The 20,441-nt window shown below is 45.8% G+C and overlaps 1 protein-coding gene across 1 annotated transcript in view; it reads left to right on the top strand.

Moving 5' to 3' along the window:
* The window catches only part of CORO2B (coronin 2B), a 141,752-nt gene extending 139,648 nt beyond the window's left edge, over positions 1-2,104 (top strand). The window contains exon 12 of the mRNA XM_049777905.1: positions 377-2,104. Coding sequence (XP_049633862.1) covers positions 377-508 — 132 coding nt within the window. The 3' untranslated portion in view covers positions 509-2,104. The remainder of the gene's footprint in view (positions 1-376) is intronic.
* Positions 2,105-20,441: the final 18,337 nt, after the last annotated feature.

Genomic DNA, 20,441 nt, shown 5'->3' with positions numbered 1-20,441 from the left:
GTACCGAGAAAGCGCCTATGCTACCCCCAGAGAATCCCTGTCCCAGTGCAAACTCCACATTTCCATGAGAACTCCATCAGGTCACAACTGGCTCTGTTCTGGATCCTTCAGCTGCTGGGAAGCTCCCATCCAGAACAGTCAAGAAAACTATGAGGTCTGGACCCCTGAAAGAAAGGGTCAGCTCTGGAAGTTTGGGGAACTGACTCTGCTCTTCCTCAATGACCCAAGTCTAGAGCTTGGACAGCCACCAGCAAGTGGACCAAGGGTTTGGGCAGTGGAAGGTGTGGGGGAGCAGGGCCTGGGGGTCTCCCTAGAGGGATGCAGGTAGCCACTCACCTTCTTACTACTCTCTCTCCCCTGCTTCTGTGCAATCCAGCTCCTCCGAATGTTCTTCCGGCAGCAGGATGAGATCCGGAGGCTGAAAGACGAGCTGAACCAGAAAGAGGTTCGGATCCGGCAGCTCCAGCTAGAACTGAAAAACTTGCGCAACAGTCCCAAGAGCTGTTAACTCGGCACCGGGCTGCGTGTGCAACTGTTCTCCACCTTCTCCCTTCACGCCCCCTTAGCCAGCGACCCCAAAGCCAGGCCTGGAGCCAGGGACAGCCTGAGGACCGCACCTGCCACCCTAAGACCTGGAAGCAACCCAAGAGCCCGGAGCTGAAGCTGATAAATGCCCTGGCCTCTCCTGGGCACCCACCAGGCAGCCCTTTCTCCAGGCTCTGCCCCTTGGGGGTGCTGGGAGGGAGAAAGCCACAGACTGCAGAGGGGGCAGGAAGCAGCCAGGATCTCAGGAGACTTAAAACGTGCGCTTCTCCCCATCATCACTGGCTGCAGGATGGGGCCCTGCCTGCTGGAGGGCTCCAGGCACCCTCAACAGACCATGGGGGGGTCCCTCTGTCCAGCCTTACCCCAGGGGTGCACTCAGCTCCTTTCTCTCATCCTGCCCCTTTCTCGTCTTCAGGGAATTTGCTCGCCAATGCCATAAGGACCTGCCGCCTTCCTGTGTGTCTCTTCAAAGCTCTTGCATTTCCTTACCCGTTTCCGTCATGAGGTAGGCAGGGTGGAGGGCAAGTATCCCTCTGTACAAAATACAGGGCTGAAGGTTGTCATGGGAATGTCTTACCAAGACACCCGGAAGTCAATGGGACCCCCCACCAACACCTGGGGCCTTCAGACTCCAGAGCCAGACCCGTCCACTATAGACCTATGTCCATTTCTTGGAGAAAGAACCAGATGCCCCTCCGAGTATCTGCCCAACGGTGCCAATGTGTACATGGCCCAGTGAAGGCCCTCACACTCAGTGCCCCTTGGTTCAGATCTCCCTAGACCCCACCAGCTGTTCCCAGCATCCAGGGGCCTGAATCCATCCGAGATGAGGCCTCTTTCTGCTGGAGGCGGAGGCTGAGAGGGTGGAGCGGGGCCCTGGGGTGCAGGAGAGAGCAGAGCTGGGGTTTGGTTCTCCCATAGAAGCCCTGCAAGCACCTCTCAGCCACTTTCAGCCTTACACTTGCAGGCAGGACACCGCAGCCCCCAGCTGTTTTGAGCGCTTTCACTTTTACACACTTCTCCGACATGTGTGTTTCTGGCCACTTTCTGTCCTGCCTGTGGGAGGAGGAGCATGGGCAGGTGGCCCTGGCACAGACTCCCAGACACCACATTTCATTTGGTCTCTGGATCACTCTTTATTTTCTTCCTTCATTATCCACTGCTGCATCCATAGTTCCTGTTTTTCCTAAGGTCTTAGGGAATGGGGATCAGGAAATGGGTGCCCCTTCTTCCCTCTTTAATCTAGGAGCTACCTAGCACAGTATACCCTGCCCCTGCATTTCCTCTAGCCCCCCCCCTTCAAAAAGAGCCTCATTCCCAGAAGCCAGGCATTCTGCCCAGGCTTTTCCTCCAAGGCGCCTCTGCCTCTTGGCCAGTGAAAGCGGGATCTCCCCACCCACCCTTGCCGCTAAACAGCACCTGCTCATCTCCACACCCCACACTTCTTGAACCTCTTTGGTTTATTTTTTTCCTTCCCCAGGGACCTTGGTGGTCTTCTGTGATTATTTATGCTGCCTCCCAAGGATAGAATTGAAATAAATTGTTTTCATTTTACCCAGCCTGGGCACCTGCATTTTATTGAACCCAGATAGAGCCAGTTCTTGGCGCGAAGGATTCACTGTGTGTGACAGCTGCCTCCAGCCTGTGTCTGCAGAGGGCTGGGCCTGGCCACAAAGGCTGGAGTATGCACTTTGTGTGCAGGTCTCTAGGGTCTCCTGAACTTATTGGGTGAAGCCAATCAAAGAGAGCAAACCCAAAAGCACCCGAGATACCACTTTGACATGTGAACAGCAATCCTGAGGAGACATGAATCTGCCGAGAGGGCTGCCTAGAAGGTGTAAACAGCTAAGCAACATCTGTGCTTCCCTTAACCTGATCCCCCCCTGTAGATCAAAAAGCGTCTCCAGTGGCAGCACAGTGTGGCCCTGGGGTGTCAATGTCCCCTAACCTCTGGAGAACAGCTCTTCCATGACATCTGCCTTTTTCAGCCTTGTGTGGGGGTCCAAGTGACTCCAGTGCTGTGTCCTATAGGCACTACTACTCACAGCAGTTACTGGTGACTTTGGTTCTTTCAGACCCTGCAGTGTTCAAATCCTGTTGCGATTTTCAAGAAACATGGCCCACAGCCATAGCACAGCAGGCAGGGCACTTTCTTTGCAAAGTAGCAGATCCAGATTTAATCCCCATGACTCCAATTGGTACAAATTCCCCAAGAACCACCAGGAACGATTCCTGAGAGTAGCACTGAGTATAGCCCAAAAACTTAAAAAAAAAAATGTAAAAAGCATATTAAAATGGCCACTGCTCAATCAGCTGGTGGTGAGGGGAAGATACTCATGGATCATCCTCAAAGCACTGGTTCTTGGTTCCCAGCTGGTTCAGTGATGGCAAAGTCTAGTCTGCGGAGCAGGGATTATGGGGCAAGCAAGTGCTGCCAGCTCATGGAGGTCCCATTTCTTCCACCGAGTCAGCATTGTCATGAAGCAGAGTGATGAGACTGTACAGCAGACAGGCCAGTGCAGAGGTCACTAGAAAACAAGCCAGAGAAAGCCAGGAAGGAGTTGAGAGGAAGCTGGTGAGGTCTGAGCAAGGGCTACAGAGACTCATGGGAAGACAGCGGGGGCCAGCCTAGCCTTGGATGGTCTGGGAGACCCACCATAATAGCTCATACCTTCTCCCAGGTCCTCATAAAGAAGAGGAGGGCCACCGTGAGACTTCCAATAGATCTAATTTCTTGCATTGTTGTGGAGCAAATGCAGGGCATTACACCTATGGGGATTTCACACCAGACACCCACTGTGTGGAATTTTCACACCACTGGGGAATGGACCCAGTCTCCGGATCATCCCTTGTCTGCTTGGTGTGATACAAAAAGCAGCACATGGAGAAAGGGAGAGCAGTATGGCATCCCATGGGCAAGGACCCCATAAATTTTTTTGGCCAACATGAATCTGAGTTCAACGTGTAGTTTCTGTGCTAGGTCAGATCATGAAACTCTGAGCTTGAGAAAAAGAAAATCCTGGTTGCTACAGGAGATGAGGTATGAGTTTAACCCAGAACCCCACACAGGAGACTTTAACAGAAAAGACTTTGTCTGGTTTCGGGGGAAATCTGCCACCTATACCCCAATCCAGGCTCGAGTGAGCAGCTCTTTACTCGTCACCTGCTGGAGTAAATTTTCCAAAGTCAAGGTCAAATATCACTTCCCCCACGTAGTCATTTCCCCAGTTGCATTTGGACAATATGACATTGATGGCTTATTCCCTGTACTTTAGGTCTTTGTGTCCAAGATCTAGGGTGCTAATGGCACTGCTGAGTCCAGCCCAGCACCCCACACCTCTGTGATAACATGTGGCAATGTGGGGTGCCCCCTTCTGGCTCTGAACCCCTTTCCACTACAACACCCTCTTCTCCCTCAGCTCCAGACCTTTCTCTCTATGGAAGGGTACCATCTGGCATGCCAGGAGTCTCGTGATCAGAGCCCCCAATATCTACTTAGATCTTTCAGCTCAGCCTATACACACCCCAGGGGAGCTGGATTCACTCAGTGTTTGGCTGAGGGAGGCCAGAAACGGGAAGAATCAAGCCTGCCCTGGGAAAGATCAAGTGGCTGCCAGAGACTCCAAGTACCTGGACTCAACTCCGCTCTCTGCTGAGTGCAGGCTGGGCATTTGCTGAATCCGGGGATCTCGTCCAGCCTCCTGAGATGCCAAGATGAGGACTGGGCATTTTTAGATTCTCTCTGGGTACTGGGCACGAGTCCCAGGCAGCCAGTGGATCATGCAGGAAAAAGCTTCCGATGGAAACGCCTCCACCATGTGCCTTCCTGCTGGAAACTCAGAGCAGATACTGACCTTGACCTTGACCACAAGAAGCCCCTTCTGCCGACCCCTTTAATCTCCTGGGTTGGGAGTGGGAAGAAGGGCCCTTGTGTGTTTTGGGGGAGAAGCAGGAGCAGAAGCAGCTGATCACTGTTCTTGTCTGTTTCTATTTGGGGACAGCATACTGCCTGCCTTTCCCCAGAATGTCAATTCTGTAACCACCCAAATGGGTCACTCTCATTTAGACTTGGGGTGGGCAGGGGGACCACAGAGACCTTCTGACTGGCCCCATTAGCACACAGCCCCTGCCCTTGCACACCACACACGGTCGACTGACCTGCTTGCTGATAGGAACAGCTCAAAGACTAAACGGAGTAACAGTATCTGAGGAGTTGGGGGATGCTCAGCTGGGAGGAGAAGTGGGGACAGAGGACAGAGCTGCTCAATGTCAAGGTCACTGAGATGAGGACACATTCAGGATCTAGGAAGACATTGCCAGGACTTGAAGGCAGCCAGCAGGTGGCAGATTATGGCCTTTATATCTACCTGGTTCCTAAACTGGGCCTCTCTGACTCTCCACGGCACCCCACCCACTGCCCACCTGATGACCCCCCCCCCCCAGAGATGCTGGAGACTTGTGGCCTTGTAGGAGAGATTCACAGGAGGCAGCCCTAGGGTTGCTGCTCACCTCCTTCTTCCCTCCATTCTTCTGTCCTGAGGTGTGCTAGGACTGAAAGACAAAGTGGTCCCTGCCCAGACTCCACTGCCCTTGACCATAAGCAGCTTTCCTCAGTGTCAGCCACAGGCTGGGGCTTAAGGCTGATGAGGGGGCAGGAGAGGGGAGAAGAAAAAGAGAAAAAGGAGGATGGGGGGGTCCCCTAGAGTCCTGCCCAGTAGCAGGGATGCAGGGGAGGGATCAGAAAGTTGCTGATAAGAGCAGCAGGGGCACAAGGACAGTGCAGGAAGGAAGAAGGGGTGAACTGACCCCCTACTCCTCACCTCTTCCAGTGGGAAGCATGAATGAGGATTGGGAAAGCCTGGAGGAGGTGGGATGTGCTATGACAGTGGTCAGAGCAATCCTAGGGCTACCTCTATGGGAGTCAGGAACAAAATGGGATGAAGAGAGAAGTGGTCCTGGGAGTTGCTGGTGGGATGGGAATGAGCACACTGAATAAGCATGACCTTTATAGTGCCTGGGAACCAGTATCACTCCTTGCACCTGTCTAGCAAGTGTTCTTTTGATACTGCTCATCAAAACCTATGAGACAGGGAGCATCGCTCAAAGGGCTGGAGCACAAGCTTTGCATGTGGGACAGATGAGTTCCACCCCCAGCACAGAATGGTAGCTTGAGAGTAACCTATGAGCATGAAGCCAGGAGCAGGCACCTAACTGCTGGGTGAAGAAAAAGAAGAGAGAGAAAGACAATAGCGCAGCAGCAGGGCATTTGCCTTGCATGTGACTGACCTTGGACTGACCCAGGTTCAATCCCTGGCATCCCACATGGTCCCCTGAGCCTGCCAGGAGCAATTTCTGAGAGCAGAGCCAGGAGTGCCACCAGATGTAGCCCCACCCCCAAAAAATGAAAAAATAAAGAGAGGGAGGGAGGGAGGGAGGGAGGGAGGGAGGGAGGGAGGAAGGAAGGAAGGAAGGAAGGAAGGAAGGAAGGAAGGAAGGAAGGAAGGAAGGAAGGAAGGAAGGAAGGAAGGAAGGAAGGGAGGAGGGAGGGAGGGAGGGAGGGAGGGAGGGAGGGAGGGAGGGAGGGAGGGAAGGGAGGGAAGGAAGGAAGGAAGGAAGGAAGGAAGGAAGGAAGGAAGGAAGGAAGGAAGGAAGGAAGGGAGGGAGGGAGGGAGAGAGGGAGGGAGGGAGGGAGAAGGGAGGAAGGAAGGAAGGAAGGAAGGAAGGAAGGAAGAAGGAAGGAAGGAAGGAAGGAAGGAAGGAAGGAAGGAAGGAAGGGAGGGAGGAGGGAGGGAGGGAGGGAGGAGGGAGGGAGGAAGGAAGGAAGGAAGGAAGAAGGAAGGGAAGGAGGGAGGGAGGAGGAGGGAGGGAGGGAGGGAGGGAGGGAGGGAGGGAGGGAGGGAGGGAGGGAGGAAGGAAGGAAGGAAGGAAGGAAGGAAGGAAGGAAGGAAGGAAGGAAGGAAGGAAGGAAGGAAGGAAGGAAGGAAGGGAGGGAGGAAGGGAGGGAGGGAGGGAGAGAGAGAGGGAGAAAGGAAGGAAGGAAGGAAGGGAGGGAGGGAAAGAAGGAGGAAGGGAGGGAGGATGTTGGATCAAAGCCCAGTTTGCATGAGATCCTAATTTTGATCCCCACATAGGATCCTTTAAGCTCAGAGCTAGGAGAAATCCCTGAAAACCATCATATATTGCCTCCACTAAAAAAAAAAGAAAAAAAAATCAGAAAAATCAGAAGGCCTTAAACATAACTGTGGAAGACTTGTAATTCACATTGGTCACAATAAATTTTTTTTTTTTGGCTTTTGGGTCACACCCGGGAGCACTCAGGAGTTACTCCTGGCTTTATGCTCAGAAATTGCTCCTGGCAGACTCAGGGACCATATGGGATGCCAGAGATTGAATCAAGGTTCGTCCCAAGTCAGCCACATACAAAGCAAATGCATTCCAGTCCCCAGAAGTCAGTTTTAAAACTTAAAGTTATTTTAAACATATTGCAAAAAATATATTGCAGGACCAGATATATATTTATATATATATATGTGTGTGTGTGTGTGTGTGTGTGTGTGTGTGTGTGTGTGTGTGTGTGTGTGTGTGTGTTATAATATATATTACAAAACCTCTGACTCCACTGCTGACCAGACAACAGCTCTGGCTTTTCTTCCCAGGACCTCCTGGATCCTGTGTGGGTAGTTGGATAAGAAACTGAGTCCCCCAGATGGTGTCACTTTTGTTGATACCGGATCCTGGCTCTCAACATATAAGAGGGACCACTGGTACTCCCCACCTTGGCCCAGCCTCCTCTACAGTGCTGGCCATAGACTGGCCTTCCTTTATCTCTCGAAGTCTTGTCCCACCCACATCTCCCCAAATGGCCCCAATCTCTAGTCTTTCCTATAAGAAAGCAGGTGCCAGGTGCCTCACTACCTGTTCCCTAGTCCCATAAAGGTCTTGCCACATGCTTCATGACCTGCTTTCTCTACCATGGAACCTTCTTTTCAAATCTTCAAATCAAAACTCTTGGCTTTCAGAACAATTTCTTTTCGGTCATGGGTTGCAAAAAACCTGTTTGGAAACTCAGGTTTTCCAGAGTAATGACTTACTGTTCGATTAGGAAATCCTGCTAACAAAATCTCAATCTTCCCTCTGGGAATGAGTCTCTCTAGTTTGGGTTGGTAGAAATCCATTAGGACAATGAATAAGACTGACAATGGTGGAGGGGAGGTATGTCAGCTGCAAAACACTTGCCTGTGTGAGATGCTGGGTTTCATCACAAGCAACACACACACAGTTATAATTGAACTAGAGAAGTAATTCAGTAGCTGGAGCACATGATGCTTTACATGCAAGAGACCAAGTTTTGTTCCTTGGGCCAACTTGAAAGTGACCTCAAAGCCCCAAACATAAATGTATGTATCACCAGGTATGACTGATAGAAAACAAAATTATTGACAATTTTTTCTGTTTCCAAAATTCATCTCTCCATCATGATACCATGGTCTGAAAGATGTAGGCCCTGTAGAATAGAAGAAATCTCATGAACAGTGTAGAACTGTGGTCTTTCACTAATTTTCAAAATATTTGGTGCAATTGACATTAAACCAACTGAAAAGAATGAGTCACTGGCCTTGGGCTTATTGAGAAATGCTGACGTATAGATCAGAAATTGTGTTTCACAGTATGAAGTGTGCTCAGTAAACTCAGAATTGAGCTGCCATATGACCCAGCAATCGCACTTCTGGGAATCTATTCCCAAGACAAAAGGACATTTATCCTAAAGAATGCATGCACTCCACTATTTATCACAGCACTCAACACAATAGCCAAGATTTGGAACCAACCTCGATGCCCAATAACAGATGAGTGGATTATGAAGATGTGGTACCTATACATAATGGAATACTACAAAGCAGTTAGAAATGATACAATCATGGATTTTGCAGCAACATGGATGGATCTAGAATATATTATGTGGAATGAAGTAAGCCAGAAGAAGGATAAATACAGAATGATAGCATTGCTCTGAGGGATCTAGGATATATACCATATATACATATAATACTCCATGAACAAATACAATGGTCTAATAGGGTAGAAACTCCAAGCACCATATTTGCCAGCATTTAGCGAGGAGAAGTGTTCAAATCAAGTGGAAGAAGGGCAACACAAAGCTTCGACTATCCATTATACCATAAAGAAACCAGCAACAATGGAAACAGTGGTTTAGAGTGCACAGGTATGTAATCATCCTCTAACTATAAAGGTCTATAATAATGTCTTAAGGTATTTATCCGCAGAAACAGGTGAAGAATAGGATGAGAAGCCAGAGACTCTAGCTGTAGTGATTACTAACAATATGTTTTAATGCCCTAATTTTACCAAGTATAAAATAACCCTTCAGCTTCTGTGTCCACAGTGATTCTTGGAAACAAAGGGTAGACACCCTAATTTTACCTTTGGTGCTCAGTCATACTAGATACCATCTACAGTGTTCATTATGATAATGTCTCGATAAAATAATGTACCCATTTTATTTTGTTTATGTCTCTCATAGGGTCTAAATCATATGATCATTCAGACCATGTAAAGTCAGGGGCACACCACAGACTTATATTATAGGTTCTACTCATTGAATACGTCTTTGCAAATCACCATTTCCTTTCTTCCCCCTCTACTTCTTCTTTCCTTCTTTCCTTTCTTCTTATCCTACATCAACTCATTCTAGGTTAAATAAAACCCACGTTTGTCAGTTTCTCTTTAAGAAATGAACCATAATACCTAAGATGCAATAGACAATACTACATAGGGTAGCCACCTCTTATAGTCCACAATACCACATTAGTACTATAGAGGTGAAAACTATGCATATCCTAAAATAGTCAAGCCATTATCTAACCCTGAAACCTTCAGTTAGCAAGGCCCACCCTCATCAGTGATGAAGTGCCTAGAAACTGGAAAACCTTCCAACTCAGACACAACAGCCAATTTTTTAATTTTAATTTATTTCTACTGTATCTACTCATTTTTCTTTTCTCTTCTCTCCTATCTTTTGTTTTCCCTTTCTCTCTCCTAATCTATATCTAAACTAATTATTTATCTTTACTTTACTTAATTCAATTAGATACCAAGACCGATCTTCTGCCCCAATAAGCCATCATTGATCTCCCAAAGTGAAAGGACACCCTTTCAGCCCCACATCTCATGCCCCAGCAAGAAACTACAACCAACATTCCTGCTGACTCATGCTGTGTGACCCTTTTTCTCACCCCCCCCAAATGTGGACTATTGCATGATACCGAATTCAGCTTCAGAAGGACCCCCTGCGCAAGGACTCTACCTGATCCCTTTCTGCTGAAAATTACTTTTCAAACTCAACAAGACCAGGGTGTGTGATGAAAATGTGCCCTGAATTTCACCCCCCACAAAAATATCTCAAAAAACAACGGGGAAGCCTATATTTCCTTTATTTGTTTAATGCCTGTATAATATTACTTCTGAGTCTGCTTATTCCCAAATGTAAGGTAGCCTCTTACATCACTGCATTTTTCTCCAATTATTTTTTATTTATTTTTATTATATATATATATATTCTTTCTCTCTTTAACTTCACCTGTTTTGGTTCTACTTAGTATGAAAACCTACAAGAAAAAGTCTTGTCTGGGATAAAAGCTCAGGTTAAAACCAGGGCACAGAGATTGTGTACCCCAAGTGGACCAGCAGTATAACATGGCACCTTTCCTTTTTTGTAAAGGCATACTAAAAAAAGGAGAAATTGTATGTATAGAAACAAGCTCTTATCTACTAGGGATAAGGACCAATACATTTTATAATATAGGGGTGCCTCCCACTCTGAACATGTCTTGTGGACCCAACTTAGACTCCATGTGGTCAGACAGCAACCATCCAATCCTGAGCCCTAGAGCCCAGACAGAACAGACACAGTTCTCTGCAACAGCTCCATAAACCAAACTGCCCCTGGGAAATTCCTAATACTGCTTTAGCACCAACTTGCACCAATTTTCATATGACATCCTGACAATGAGGAAATGGCAACAACTTGATCTAAGAGCAGGTTACCTTATCTAATCACCTAACGATAAGAAGAAATGGGAAGACACATCATCCTTTGATCTCTGTGCAAAAACCAAGATTGCTAACTACAGAAGACTGACCTTGACAACCATGACTGGGCAGAACTTATTGGTCCAATAAGAAAAATCTTAGCCTAGGCTTAGGCCTAGGATTTGTACAGTAACCAAGATGCTAATTCAAGATGTCTGACTTCGACCATTGTCACAGTGCAGAACTTCTGGAAACATAATGAAGGGCTCTATCCTAGGCTCATCCTAGGATCTGTTCAAAAACCAAGACGACCAATTACAGAAGACTGATTATAACAACAGTGATGGAACCAAACTGCTAGAACCGTAAAGAAAGACCCTATTCTAGGCTTCATCCTATGACTTGTGCAAATACCAAGATCTCTAGTTAGAGGCCTGATTCTATCAGCCAAAACTGAGCAGAAAGTTTCCTGGCACCATAAAAATTCCTTAGAGCGTAGGGGCCAGCGAGGTGGCGCTAGAGGTAAGGTGTCTGCCTTGCAAGCGCTAGCCAAGGAAGGACCGCGGTTCGATCCCCCAGCGTCCCATATGGTCCCCCCAAGCCAGGGGCAATTTCTGAGTGCTTAGCCAGGAGTAACCCCTCAGCATCAAATGGGTGTGGTCCGAAAAAACAAAAAAAAACAAAAAAAAATTCCTTAGAGTGTGAAAAGGAGCATGCATGGAGCCTGTAGTTATTCCCATGACATTATGCTTTAAAAATGGAGAGACCCTGTATCTTTCAGACCAAGGGACTTCACTTTCTAATTTCCCCAATATTTACTGTGCCTATGCAACACACACACACACACACACATACACACACACACACACACACACACACACACACACACACACCAGCCCTCCTTTTTTTTTTTTTTTTTTTGTTCTCATGGTTATTGTTTGGTTGTTGTATTTGTTGCTGTGGTGCTTTTTTGTAGTTGCTGGTTTTGAACTTTTGTTTGATTTTTGTTTTTTTCTGTTTTGTCTATTTGGTTGTTGTTGGTTGTTTTTTTTGTTTGTTTGTTTTTGGGTTTTCTTGGCTTTTTTGTTATGATTTTCTTCTTTTTTCCCTTTCTTATTTTTTAAATTGATATTTATAACCTCAAGACGAACTCCTCCCGGTTTTTTGTTTGTGGTTTTTTTTGAAGGGGGTTTTTTTTTCTTTTTTTTTTTTTCCTTTTTTTTTTTTTAACAAAACCACATAAATTGAATCATTTTGTTCTACCTCATAAATTGTGGGGGGGAATGGATGGTACCAGAATCAAACAGTCGTATGAACATTGAGTAGAAATAAAAAAATGATCAAACTTAAACACCAAACCCAAAGTCAACAACAACAGAATCGATACCCAATCTTCAACAAGCTATACACAGAGGGGACCAGTTATACTAGCAGTCTGGGGGTAAGTGAGGGGGATGCTGGGAACGGTGTTGGAGGAAGGACAACACTGGCGGTGGGAATAACCCTGATTCAATGTCACTATGTGCCTTAAATATTACTGTGAAAGACTTGTAATTCACGATCACAATAAAATTATTAAAAAAGAGAAAAAGAAATTGTGTTTCAGGGGTTTTGGGAGATAAATCAAAGAACTGAAATGTGTGTTTTGCATATAAACCATATGAGGTCCCGGTTCAATCACTGCTATCCATGGTCCCTCAAGACTGCCAGGAGTGACCTCCAAGATCCAAGCCAGGAGTAAAACCTGAGCACCACCATAAGTGAACATAAAAACAAAAACATCTTTAAAAACAAAGTTCCATTTCAGTGTACTAAGGGCTACTATAGGTCAAAGTTATATAGGGGAGCAACTAAAAGAAAGACAGAGGAAGGTGCCCTGTTAATAATACCTAATGCAAGTTCTGTTTTTTTTATTTTATTAATTGGTATGTCATGGTATATAAATATAAGCTGTACCAGTGCTGACTTTATACATTTATTATTTATTTATTTATTTATTTTTATTATTGCAACATGATTGCTGAGATTACTTAACACCTCTATCACTTTCCACAATTATCATTTTTATTTTGTGGCCAGAACATTCATGATCCAGTCTTAGCCATTGTGAAGGACATAATGCAGCATTGCTGACTCTAAAAACAGTGCTCTGCATTAAATCTCTACTAAGATCCTGAGTTTCCTTCTGGTGGGTTTATAAAATAATACATGAATTAATGGGGCAGCACTCTAACTAATTAGTAAGAAACAAGGGACGAAGCAAGGAACAGGGAGGTGACTCAAAGGGCTGAGCACAAGCATAAGGGAGCCCCAGGTTCTATAGTTGACAGCCAGACTCCCTGAGCACCACTGAGCATTGTGAGGTGTAGCGGATCAAAAATAAAAATAAAAATAAAAACCCAACAAAGAGAAGTACAAAGTACAGAATAGAAGGTTTATAGTCAGAAAAAGAGGGTGTTTGGGTGGAAGGATATTATAGTAGATAGGGAGCTTGCTTTACCTGTGGCTGACCTGGATTCAATCCCCAGTATCACATATGTTCGCCCAAGCCATCCAGGAGTGGTTCCTGAGTATAGAGACAGGAGTAAGCCCTGAGCACTGGGCTTACAAAAACAAAAGGGAGGGGGAAACAGAGTGGAAAGGTGGGGGGCAGAACAGAGTGGAAAAAGAAAGGAAAAAGTATTGGGGCTGGAAAGATAATATAGCAGGATGGGCACTTACATTGCATGTGGCTGACCTAGGTTTGATTCTTGGCACCAAATTATGGTTCTCAGAGAACACCAGGAGTGATTCCTGAGTGCATAGTCAAGAGTAAGTCCTGAGCTCCACTGGGTGTGACTCCAAAACAAAAATAGAAGAAGGGGTAAAGTACTTGCTTTGCAGGTAGCCAACCCAGGTTCAATGCCTGGCATCCTATCTAGTTCCTCAAGAGCACTAGGAATGATAGGAATGACCCTGAGCACATCCACATATGGAAGAAGAAGAAGAAGAAGAAGAAGAAGAAGAAGAAGAAGAAGAAGAAGAAGAAGAAGAAGAAGAAGAAGAAGAAGAAGAAGAAGAAGAAGAAGAAGAAGAAGAAGAAGAAGAAGAAGAAGAAGAAGAAGAAGAAGAAGGAGGAGGAGGAGGTGGAGGAGGAGGAGGAGGAGGAAGGAAAGATTTGCCAAGCTAGTTTAAAACTCTTGAAAAGAGGCTGAAATTAGAATTAGTTATTAAATCTTAATTTGGCCTGGCATGAAGGACTGCAGTGGGATCTGCTGTTTATTAATATGCTGTTGTTTTGTTTGGGGACCACACATGGATGGTGAACATCGACACCATAGGGTGCCACCATCTAACCTGGCTGCATTCATCCCTGTTTCATGGGCCTGTTTCATTCATTATTTTGTCTCTCTTACTTCTTCCCCCTCTCTTTACTTTTTCTCTCTCCCTTCCTTCCTCTTTCTCTCTATCCCTTTCTCTCTCTAACTTTCTTTTTTTCTTTAATTATTCCTCTTTCCATCTTTTTATTTCTATTTTCTTTGTCTTTCTTTTTTCTTCTTCTTTCTTATAGGTCCTGTAATTAAACCCCAGAGCATGACATGTGTGAGCAAAGCCATTAAGTCTCATCATCAGCTTTCTTACTTCCTTCTTTCTTGAATTTGAAGAATTACAGGTTGGGCCACACCTACCTGTTGGTGCTCAGGGCTTACTCCTGGCTCTGAGCTCAGTAGTCACTCTTACAGATCCTCAGGGATCATGGGCTGGCCACGTACAAGTGTCTTACTTGCTGCACTTTTTCATCTGCTATTAAGGCTAGCACCTTAATCCCTATATTAACTTGCTGAGCCTTCCGTTTCTTTAGTTCTTTGTTTCATGGTGCTGAGGATCTAATCCAAGGGCTCATAGAAGCCACTCATACACTCCACCAGAGTCATATACTGGGGCCACACCTGGCATTTTCCGGGACTTATTTCTGACTCTATGCTCAAAGGTTACTCCTAGTAACCATATGTTACTACTACGTGTCACTGGAGATTGAACCAGGTCTGGGCCATGCAAGGAAGCGCCATCTCTCCAGTGCTTCATTAGGTATTTAAACATCAGAATGATCAGAAAAACAATTGTATTCAAAAGGACTAGAAAGATGGCCAGAGTGCCAAGACTGGCATGAGGGATCCTGGCTGTGACTTCCCCAGTATCAAATTGCTACCTGAGGACCACAGGGTATCCCTGTTAAAAATAAATCAATAAATATGATTCTTAAATTGTATTTGAGAGAAAAACTAAGGGCATAGAGACCAGGAAGAACTCTGAAAGAAGCCAATGAGAGAGGACTAGAGCTGAACTTGAGAATCAGCAGCAATGTGGAGGGAGGGGGCATGTATTGTAAAAGAATCTCACACTCGATGTTGCAGGGACATCAAATAATAATTATTGTTAATGGGTCATAAAATCAGTTTAGTGGATTGCAACAAGCATGCTTTAGTCAAATAGAAATGATTACATTGTGCCACATCAAATAAGGATGAATATCTATCTGGGCTATAACAAATGCATGTAGGTAATCACATGTTTATTTCTGTGTGACATGAGAGACAGAGAGCAGTGGGGTGTGTGGTGTGTGTGTGTGTGTGTGTGTGTGTGTGTGTGTGTGTGTGTGTTGAGAGGTTGGGCAAAGTGAATGTTTTTTTTATTGAAGATTGCAACCTGTATCCAAGACTACAAGGCACTGATTGAGAATACACAAATCTTGCAATGGATTTCCTAAGACAGAGAGCCTCAATTGATGTGGGGCTGTCCAGAGGTCCTGAGTAAAGTGGGGTAGGGTGGGAGTTGATGGAAGAAAGGGGATAAGGGCAGAGACAAGGACTTGGAAGTAGGTCTGCACAGTTCTGCTGAATTCTTAGCCAATCCTAAGGGCCTCAAGATGGTTATCGAGGTGAGGATAGCATTTCAGTCTACACAGGAAAACATCTGCTGACTGTGGAGCTTCCTTCAGCACTGATGTAAAATCTATCTACCAAGCAACCCATGTCTCTTTTGACCTCCACAGGGGCACTGAGTTCATTCTCAGAACAGCTCATTTGGCTAATGAACAAGGGATATATTCTATTTTCATGAAAATTCTCAAGGAAAAGACAGACTCGTTGGATCGAGCTCTAGGTCCAAGTTCTAGCCCAGAAGTGCAGTCACTGACCACTTTTTTTTTTTTTTTTTTTTTTTTGGTTTTTGGGCCACACCCGGCGATGCTCAGGGGTTACTCCTGGCTGTCTGCTCAGAAATAGCTCCTGGCAGGCACGGGGGACCATATGGGACACCGGGATTCGAACCAACCACCTTTGGTCCTGGATCGGCTGCTTGCAAGGCAAACGCCGCTGTGCTATCTCTCCGGGCCCACACTTTTTAATCCTACTTTTGCCATCATAAAATAGGCTACTGAGAACTACCCAGATCTTCTCCCAAAATTGTTGGCATCAGCTCAAAATAGGCAATTGGACCAGAGTGATAGGTCAGGGGTAGGGCATTTGCCTGGCATGCAACTGACTAAGGATCAATCATCAATGTCACATAGGATCTCCTGATCATCCCTAAACACAGAACAGAAGTTAGTCCTCTGAGCACAGCTGGGTCTGGCCCCGCCCCCCCCCCCAACTAAACTAACAACAAAAGGTGGGGCCAGAGCGATAGCACAGCTATAGAGTGCTTGCATTGCAGGCGGCTGATCCAGGACTGACCTTAGTTCCATCCCCAGGTTCCCATATGGTCCCCCAAGCCAGAAATGATTTCTGAGGGCATAGCCAGGAGTAATCCCTGAATGTCACAGGGTGTGACCCAAAAAAAAAATAAAAAGGTACAATTATTGGCCCCCAGATGTGCCAACAATATCTTGTGGCATTGCTTCTCTTTTGCATAGGCACATTAAAATGGGAAAATAATACATATGCAAACAAGTTCTTACCGAATAGAAATGGGAACACAAATTTGGTAATGTAATTAGGCCTTTTACCCTGAACATTGGCATAATGATTTGGCTTAGGCCTCAGAAGAATGGGCATCGCCCACACACACCTGAACTATGGATACCATCTATGGAAACAACCACAATTGTCTATAACATTACCAGGATCCAAGCCTCTACCAGGGAAGACCTACCACTGCTTTGGCATTGACTTACTCCAAAGAGTGCTCCCAACACCCAGATGACTCAGCAACAGTCTGCATGCAGGGCAGATCGCTCCGTATTGAAACTAGAGGATGCTCCACATCAGCCTGACATCGATGAAAGAAATGCTCAGAATCCAGAGTCTTTAAATATAAGAATCTGATACCAACAATAGCTAAAGTGTGAAAAAGTTTCACCAAGACCTTGAGAATGACTCGAGTTGGATGGACTGGTATGCCTGGAACCCAGAGTCGGTTTTATGCCAATAAACTTCTGTGGTGAGGCCTTTTTGTAATCAGGTCAAGGATTTTTTTCCATTTTCCCCATTTTTCTGGACCTATGCAAACAACGGCGATTGCCACTATCACACCTTTATTATATTTTTTTACTCTTATCCTTTAAGGAAAAAAAATACAACTTACTGAACTTAAAAACAAATAACTGTAGTCGAATGCCTGTCTCGAATACAGGCAGGGGGTGGTAAGGGGTGAGGGGGTAATGTTGCACTGGTGAAGGGGGGTGTTCTGGTTATGACTGTAACCCAACAATGATCATGTTACTTAAATAAAAAATATATTAAAGAAAAAAGGTACAATTAATACAAACTTAAATGATAAGGATGAATCAGTCACTATCCCCACAGATCAGGAAACATCATTCAGCTCTCTCTGAAATAAACAAGATTTGGCTACCTTGCCATTATTGTAACAGAAAAGCAAAACTATTTTATCATCTGCCATCAGAATTTCTTTTAGGGGAGAAAGTTTCTTTGTTTAGGAAAATACCTTGATAGGCCTGTTGGAAATAGAACACTCCCTGGTTCCTCACCCTAGGACGTGGATGGGAGGCATTACACAGATAGCTGAGGGATGGGGATGTGACTCAGCAGTGTAACTAATTCCTACCTTGCATGTATAGCATTGTATGACACTGACCATTCTAAGATGGAATTGGGAAGTCCTGTGAGGAGATCAGCAAAGAACTGAGCAAGGATTTAGGGATATAGGCTCAGAGCAATAGAGCAGGCAGGGCACTTGTCTTACAAGCGACCAACCCAGATTTAATTCCCAACACCACATATGATCCCCTAAGCCCATCAAGAGTAATCCCTCAGCTCAGAGTCAGGAGTAATCATTGAGCACCTCAAGATGTAGCCCAAGAAACAAAACCAAAAAAGAAAAAGAAAGGAAAGAAAAGAACTTAGGGGGCCGGGCGGTGGCGCTAAAGGTAAGGTGCCTGCCTTGACTGCGCTAGCCTCGGACGGACCGCGGTTCGATCCCCCGGCGTCCCATATGGTCCCCCAAGCCAGGAGCGACTTCTGAGCGCATAGCCAGGAGTAACCCCTGAGCGTCACCGGGTGTGGCCCAAAAACCAAAAAAAAAAAAAAAAAAAAAAAAAAAAAAAAGAACTTAGGAATAAGAAATAACAAAGTTGGGGCCGGGTAGGTGGCGCTGGAGGTAAGGTGTCTGCCTTGCAAGCGCTAGCCAAGGAAGGACCGCGGTTCGATCCCCCGGCGTCCCATATGGTCCCCCCAAGCCAGGGGCGATTTCTGAGCACATAGCCAGGAGTAACCCCTGAGCGTCAAACGGGTGTGGCCCAAAAACCAAAAAAAAAAAAAAAAAAGAAATAACAAAGTTGAGGGGCTGGAGTGGTGGCATGGAGCAGTAAGGCATCTGACTTGCCGGCACTAGCCTAAGACAGACCGCAATTCGATCCCCTGGCATCCCATGTGGTCCCCCAAGCCAGGAGCAATTTCTGAGCACATAGCCAAGAGTAGCCTCTGAGTGTCATCAGATGTGGCCCCAAAAATACAAAAAAAAAAGGGGGGGCAGAGAGATAGCACAGTGGTGTTTGCCTTGCAAGCAGCCGATCCAGGACCAAAGGTGGTTGGTTCGAATCCCGGTGTCCCATATGGTCCCCCGTGCCTGCCAGGAGCTAATTCTGAGCAGACAGCCAGGAGTAACCCCTGAGCAACGCCGGGTGTGGCCCAAAAACCAAAAAAAAAAAAAAAGTAACAAAGTTGGGCTAGAATAATAGTACAACGGGTAGGGTGTTTGCCTCACACACCACCAATGCAGTTTTGATCCCCGGCTTCCCATATGGTCCCTCATGCCTGCCAGGAGTAATTTCTGATCACAGAGTCAGGAGTTAACCCTGAGCACCACTGGGTGTGGAAAAAAAAAAGAAGGAAGGAAGGAAGGAAGGAAGGAAGGAAGGAAGGAAGGAAGGAAGGAAGGAAGGAAGGAAGGAAGGAAGGAAGGAAGGAAGGAAGGAAGGAAGGAAGGAAGGAGGAGGGAGGGAGGGAGGGAGGGAGGGAGGGAGGGAGGGAGGGAGGGAGGGAGGGAGGGAGGGAGGGAGGGAGGGAGGAAGAAAAAAGAGCAAGCAAAGCAATGAAGAAAAGGGGAAACTTTTAGATTATAAAGAAAGAGCAATAACAAGCAACTTGCCTTGCACACAGCTGACCCAAGTTTGATCCTCAGCACTCCATATTGTCCCCTGTGCAGAACTAGGAGTAATCCCTGAGCATCACCAGGTATGGCCCAAAAACAAAACAAGAGAACACAGAGAATTAAGATTTAATTTGGGGAGCACTCAGGACTTATTCATGGCTCTAGGCTCAGAGGTCACACCTGGAGGTGCTCAGGGAACCCTATCTGAGTCACAGATCAAACCAGAGTCAGCTGCATATCAATTGAGTACCTTTCCACTTACACTAATTTTACATCACCTGAACTGCAATGCTACAATTCAACCCTCCCTCTAAGGCAGGGGTCTCAAATTCGCGGCCTGTGGGCCGTTTTCGGCCTTCTGTACAACATTTTGTGGCCCGTGGCTGGCCTTCAAATATTGTAGTATTCGCGATTATTTGCTTACCGAATAATCACAATAAAAATCGCATAAGTAAGAAAAATCTCGCATTAAACATTCGCATACCCCAAGCAGTTTTGTTCGGAGAATGCAAATGTTTAATGCGAGTTTTTGCGATTATTTTTTACTAATGTGATTTTTTATTGCGAATATTCAGTAAGTGAATAATCACGAATACTTTGCACCTAGCGCAGTCCTCATTCCCGCTGCTCCTGCCTGCTGTCCCTTACATTATTGAAGGCCTAAGGGAGAGAAGGGAGAGAAGTTTATTACAGAATTAGATTTTGTCATACTTTCATCATGACTTCATCAAAGCCTGCATGCAGTGAAGAGAAAGATTGATGATGAGCACAGACAATTTCAGGAAAAGTGGGAGACGCAGTATTTCTTTGTTGAGCACAGGGGCATCCCCACATGTCTTATTTGCTCAGAGAAAGTTGCAGTGCACAAGGAATAAAACTTGAAACGCCATTATTCAACTAAACATGCTGAGGAATGTGCAAAATATCAAGGAAATAAGAGAGCCAAGCCGGTTGCCAGTCTTAACGCATTCTAATGAGGCAACAAGATTTCTTCAAGAAAGCAACCAAAGAGAATGTTGCATCAGTCAAAGCTAGTTACATGGTTAGTGAGATGATTGCTAAGGCAGGGAAACCATTCACAGAAGGAGAGTTTGTTAAAAAAAAAAAATGCATGTTACAGGCTGCAAGTATTATCTGTCCAGAAAAGAAAGGTCAGTTTAGCAAAATCAGCCTTTCTGCCAACACTGTGGCAGAGCGCAATTCTGACATTCAAGTGACATTTATCATCAACTGTGTGAGAAAGCCAAATGTTT

The sequence above is a fragment of the Suncus etruscus genome, chromosome 1 (genome assembly GCF_024139225.1).
Source record: "Suncus etruscus isolate mSunEtr1 chromosome 1, mSunEtr1.pri.cur, whole genome shotgun sequence".
Taxonomy (NCBI): Eukaryota; Metazoa; Chordata; class Mammalia; order Eulipotyphla; family Soricidae; genus Suncus; species Suncus etruscus.
Note: the sequence above shows the minus strand (reverse complement) of the source record. Positions and strands in the feature narration are given on the sequence as shown.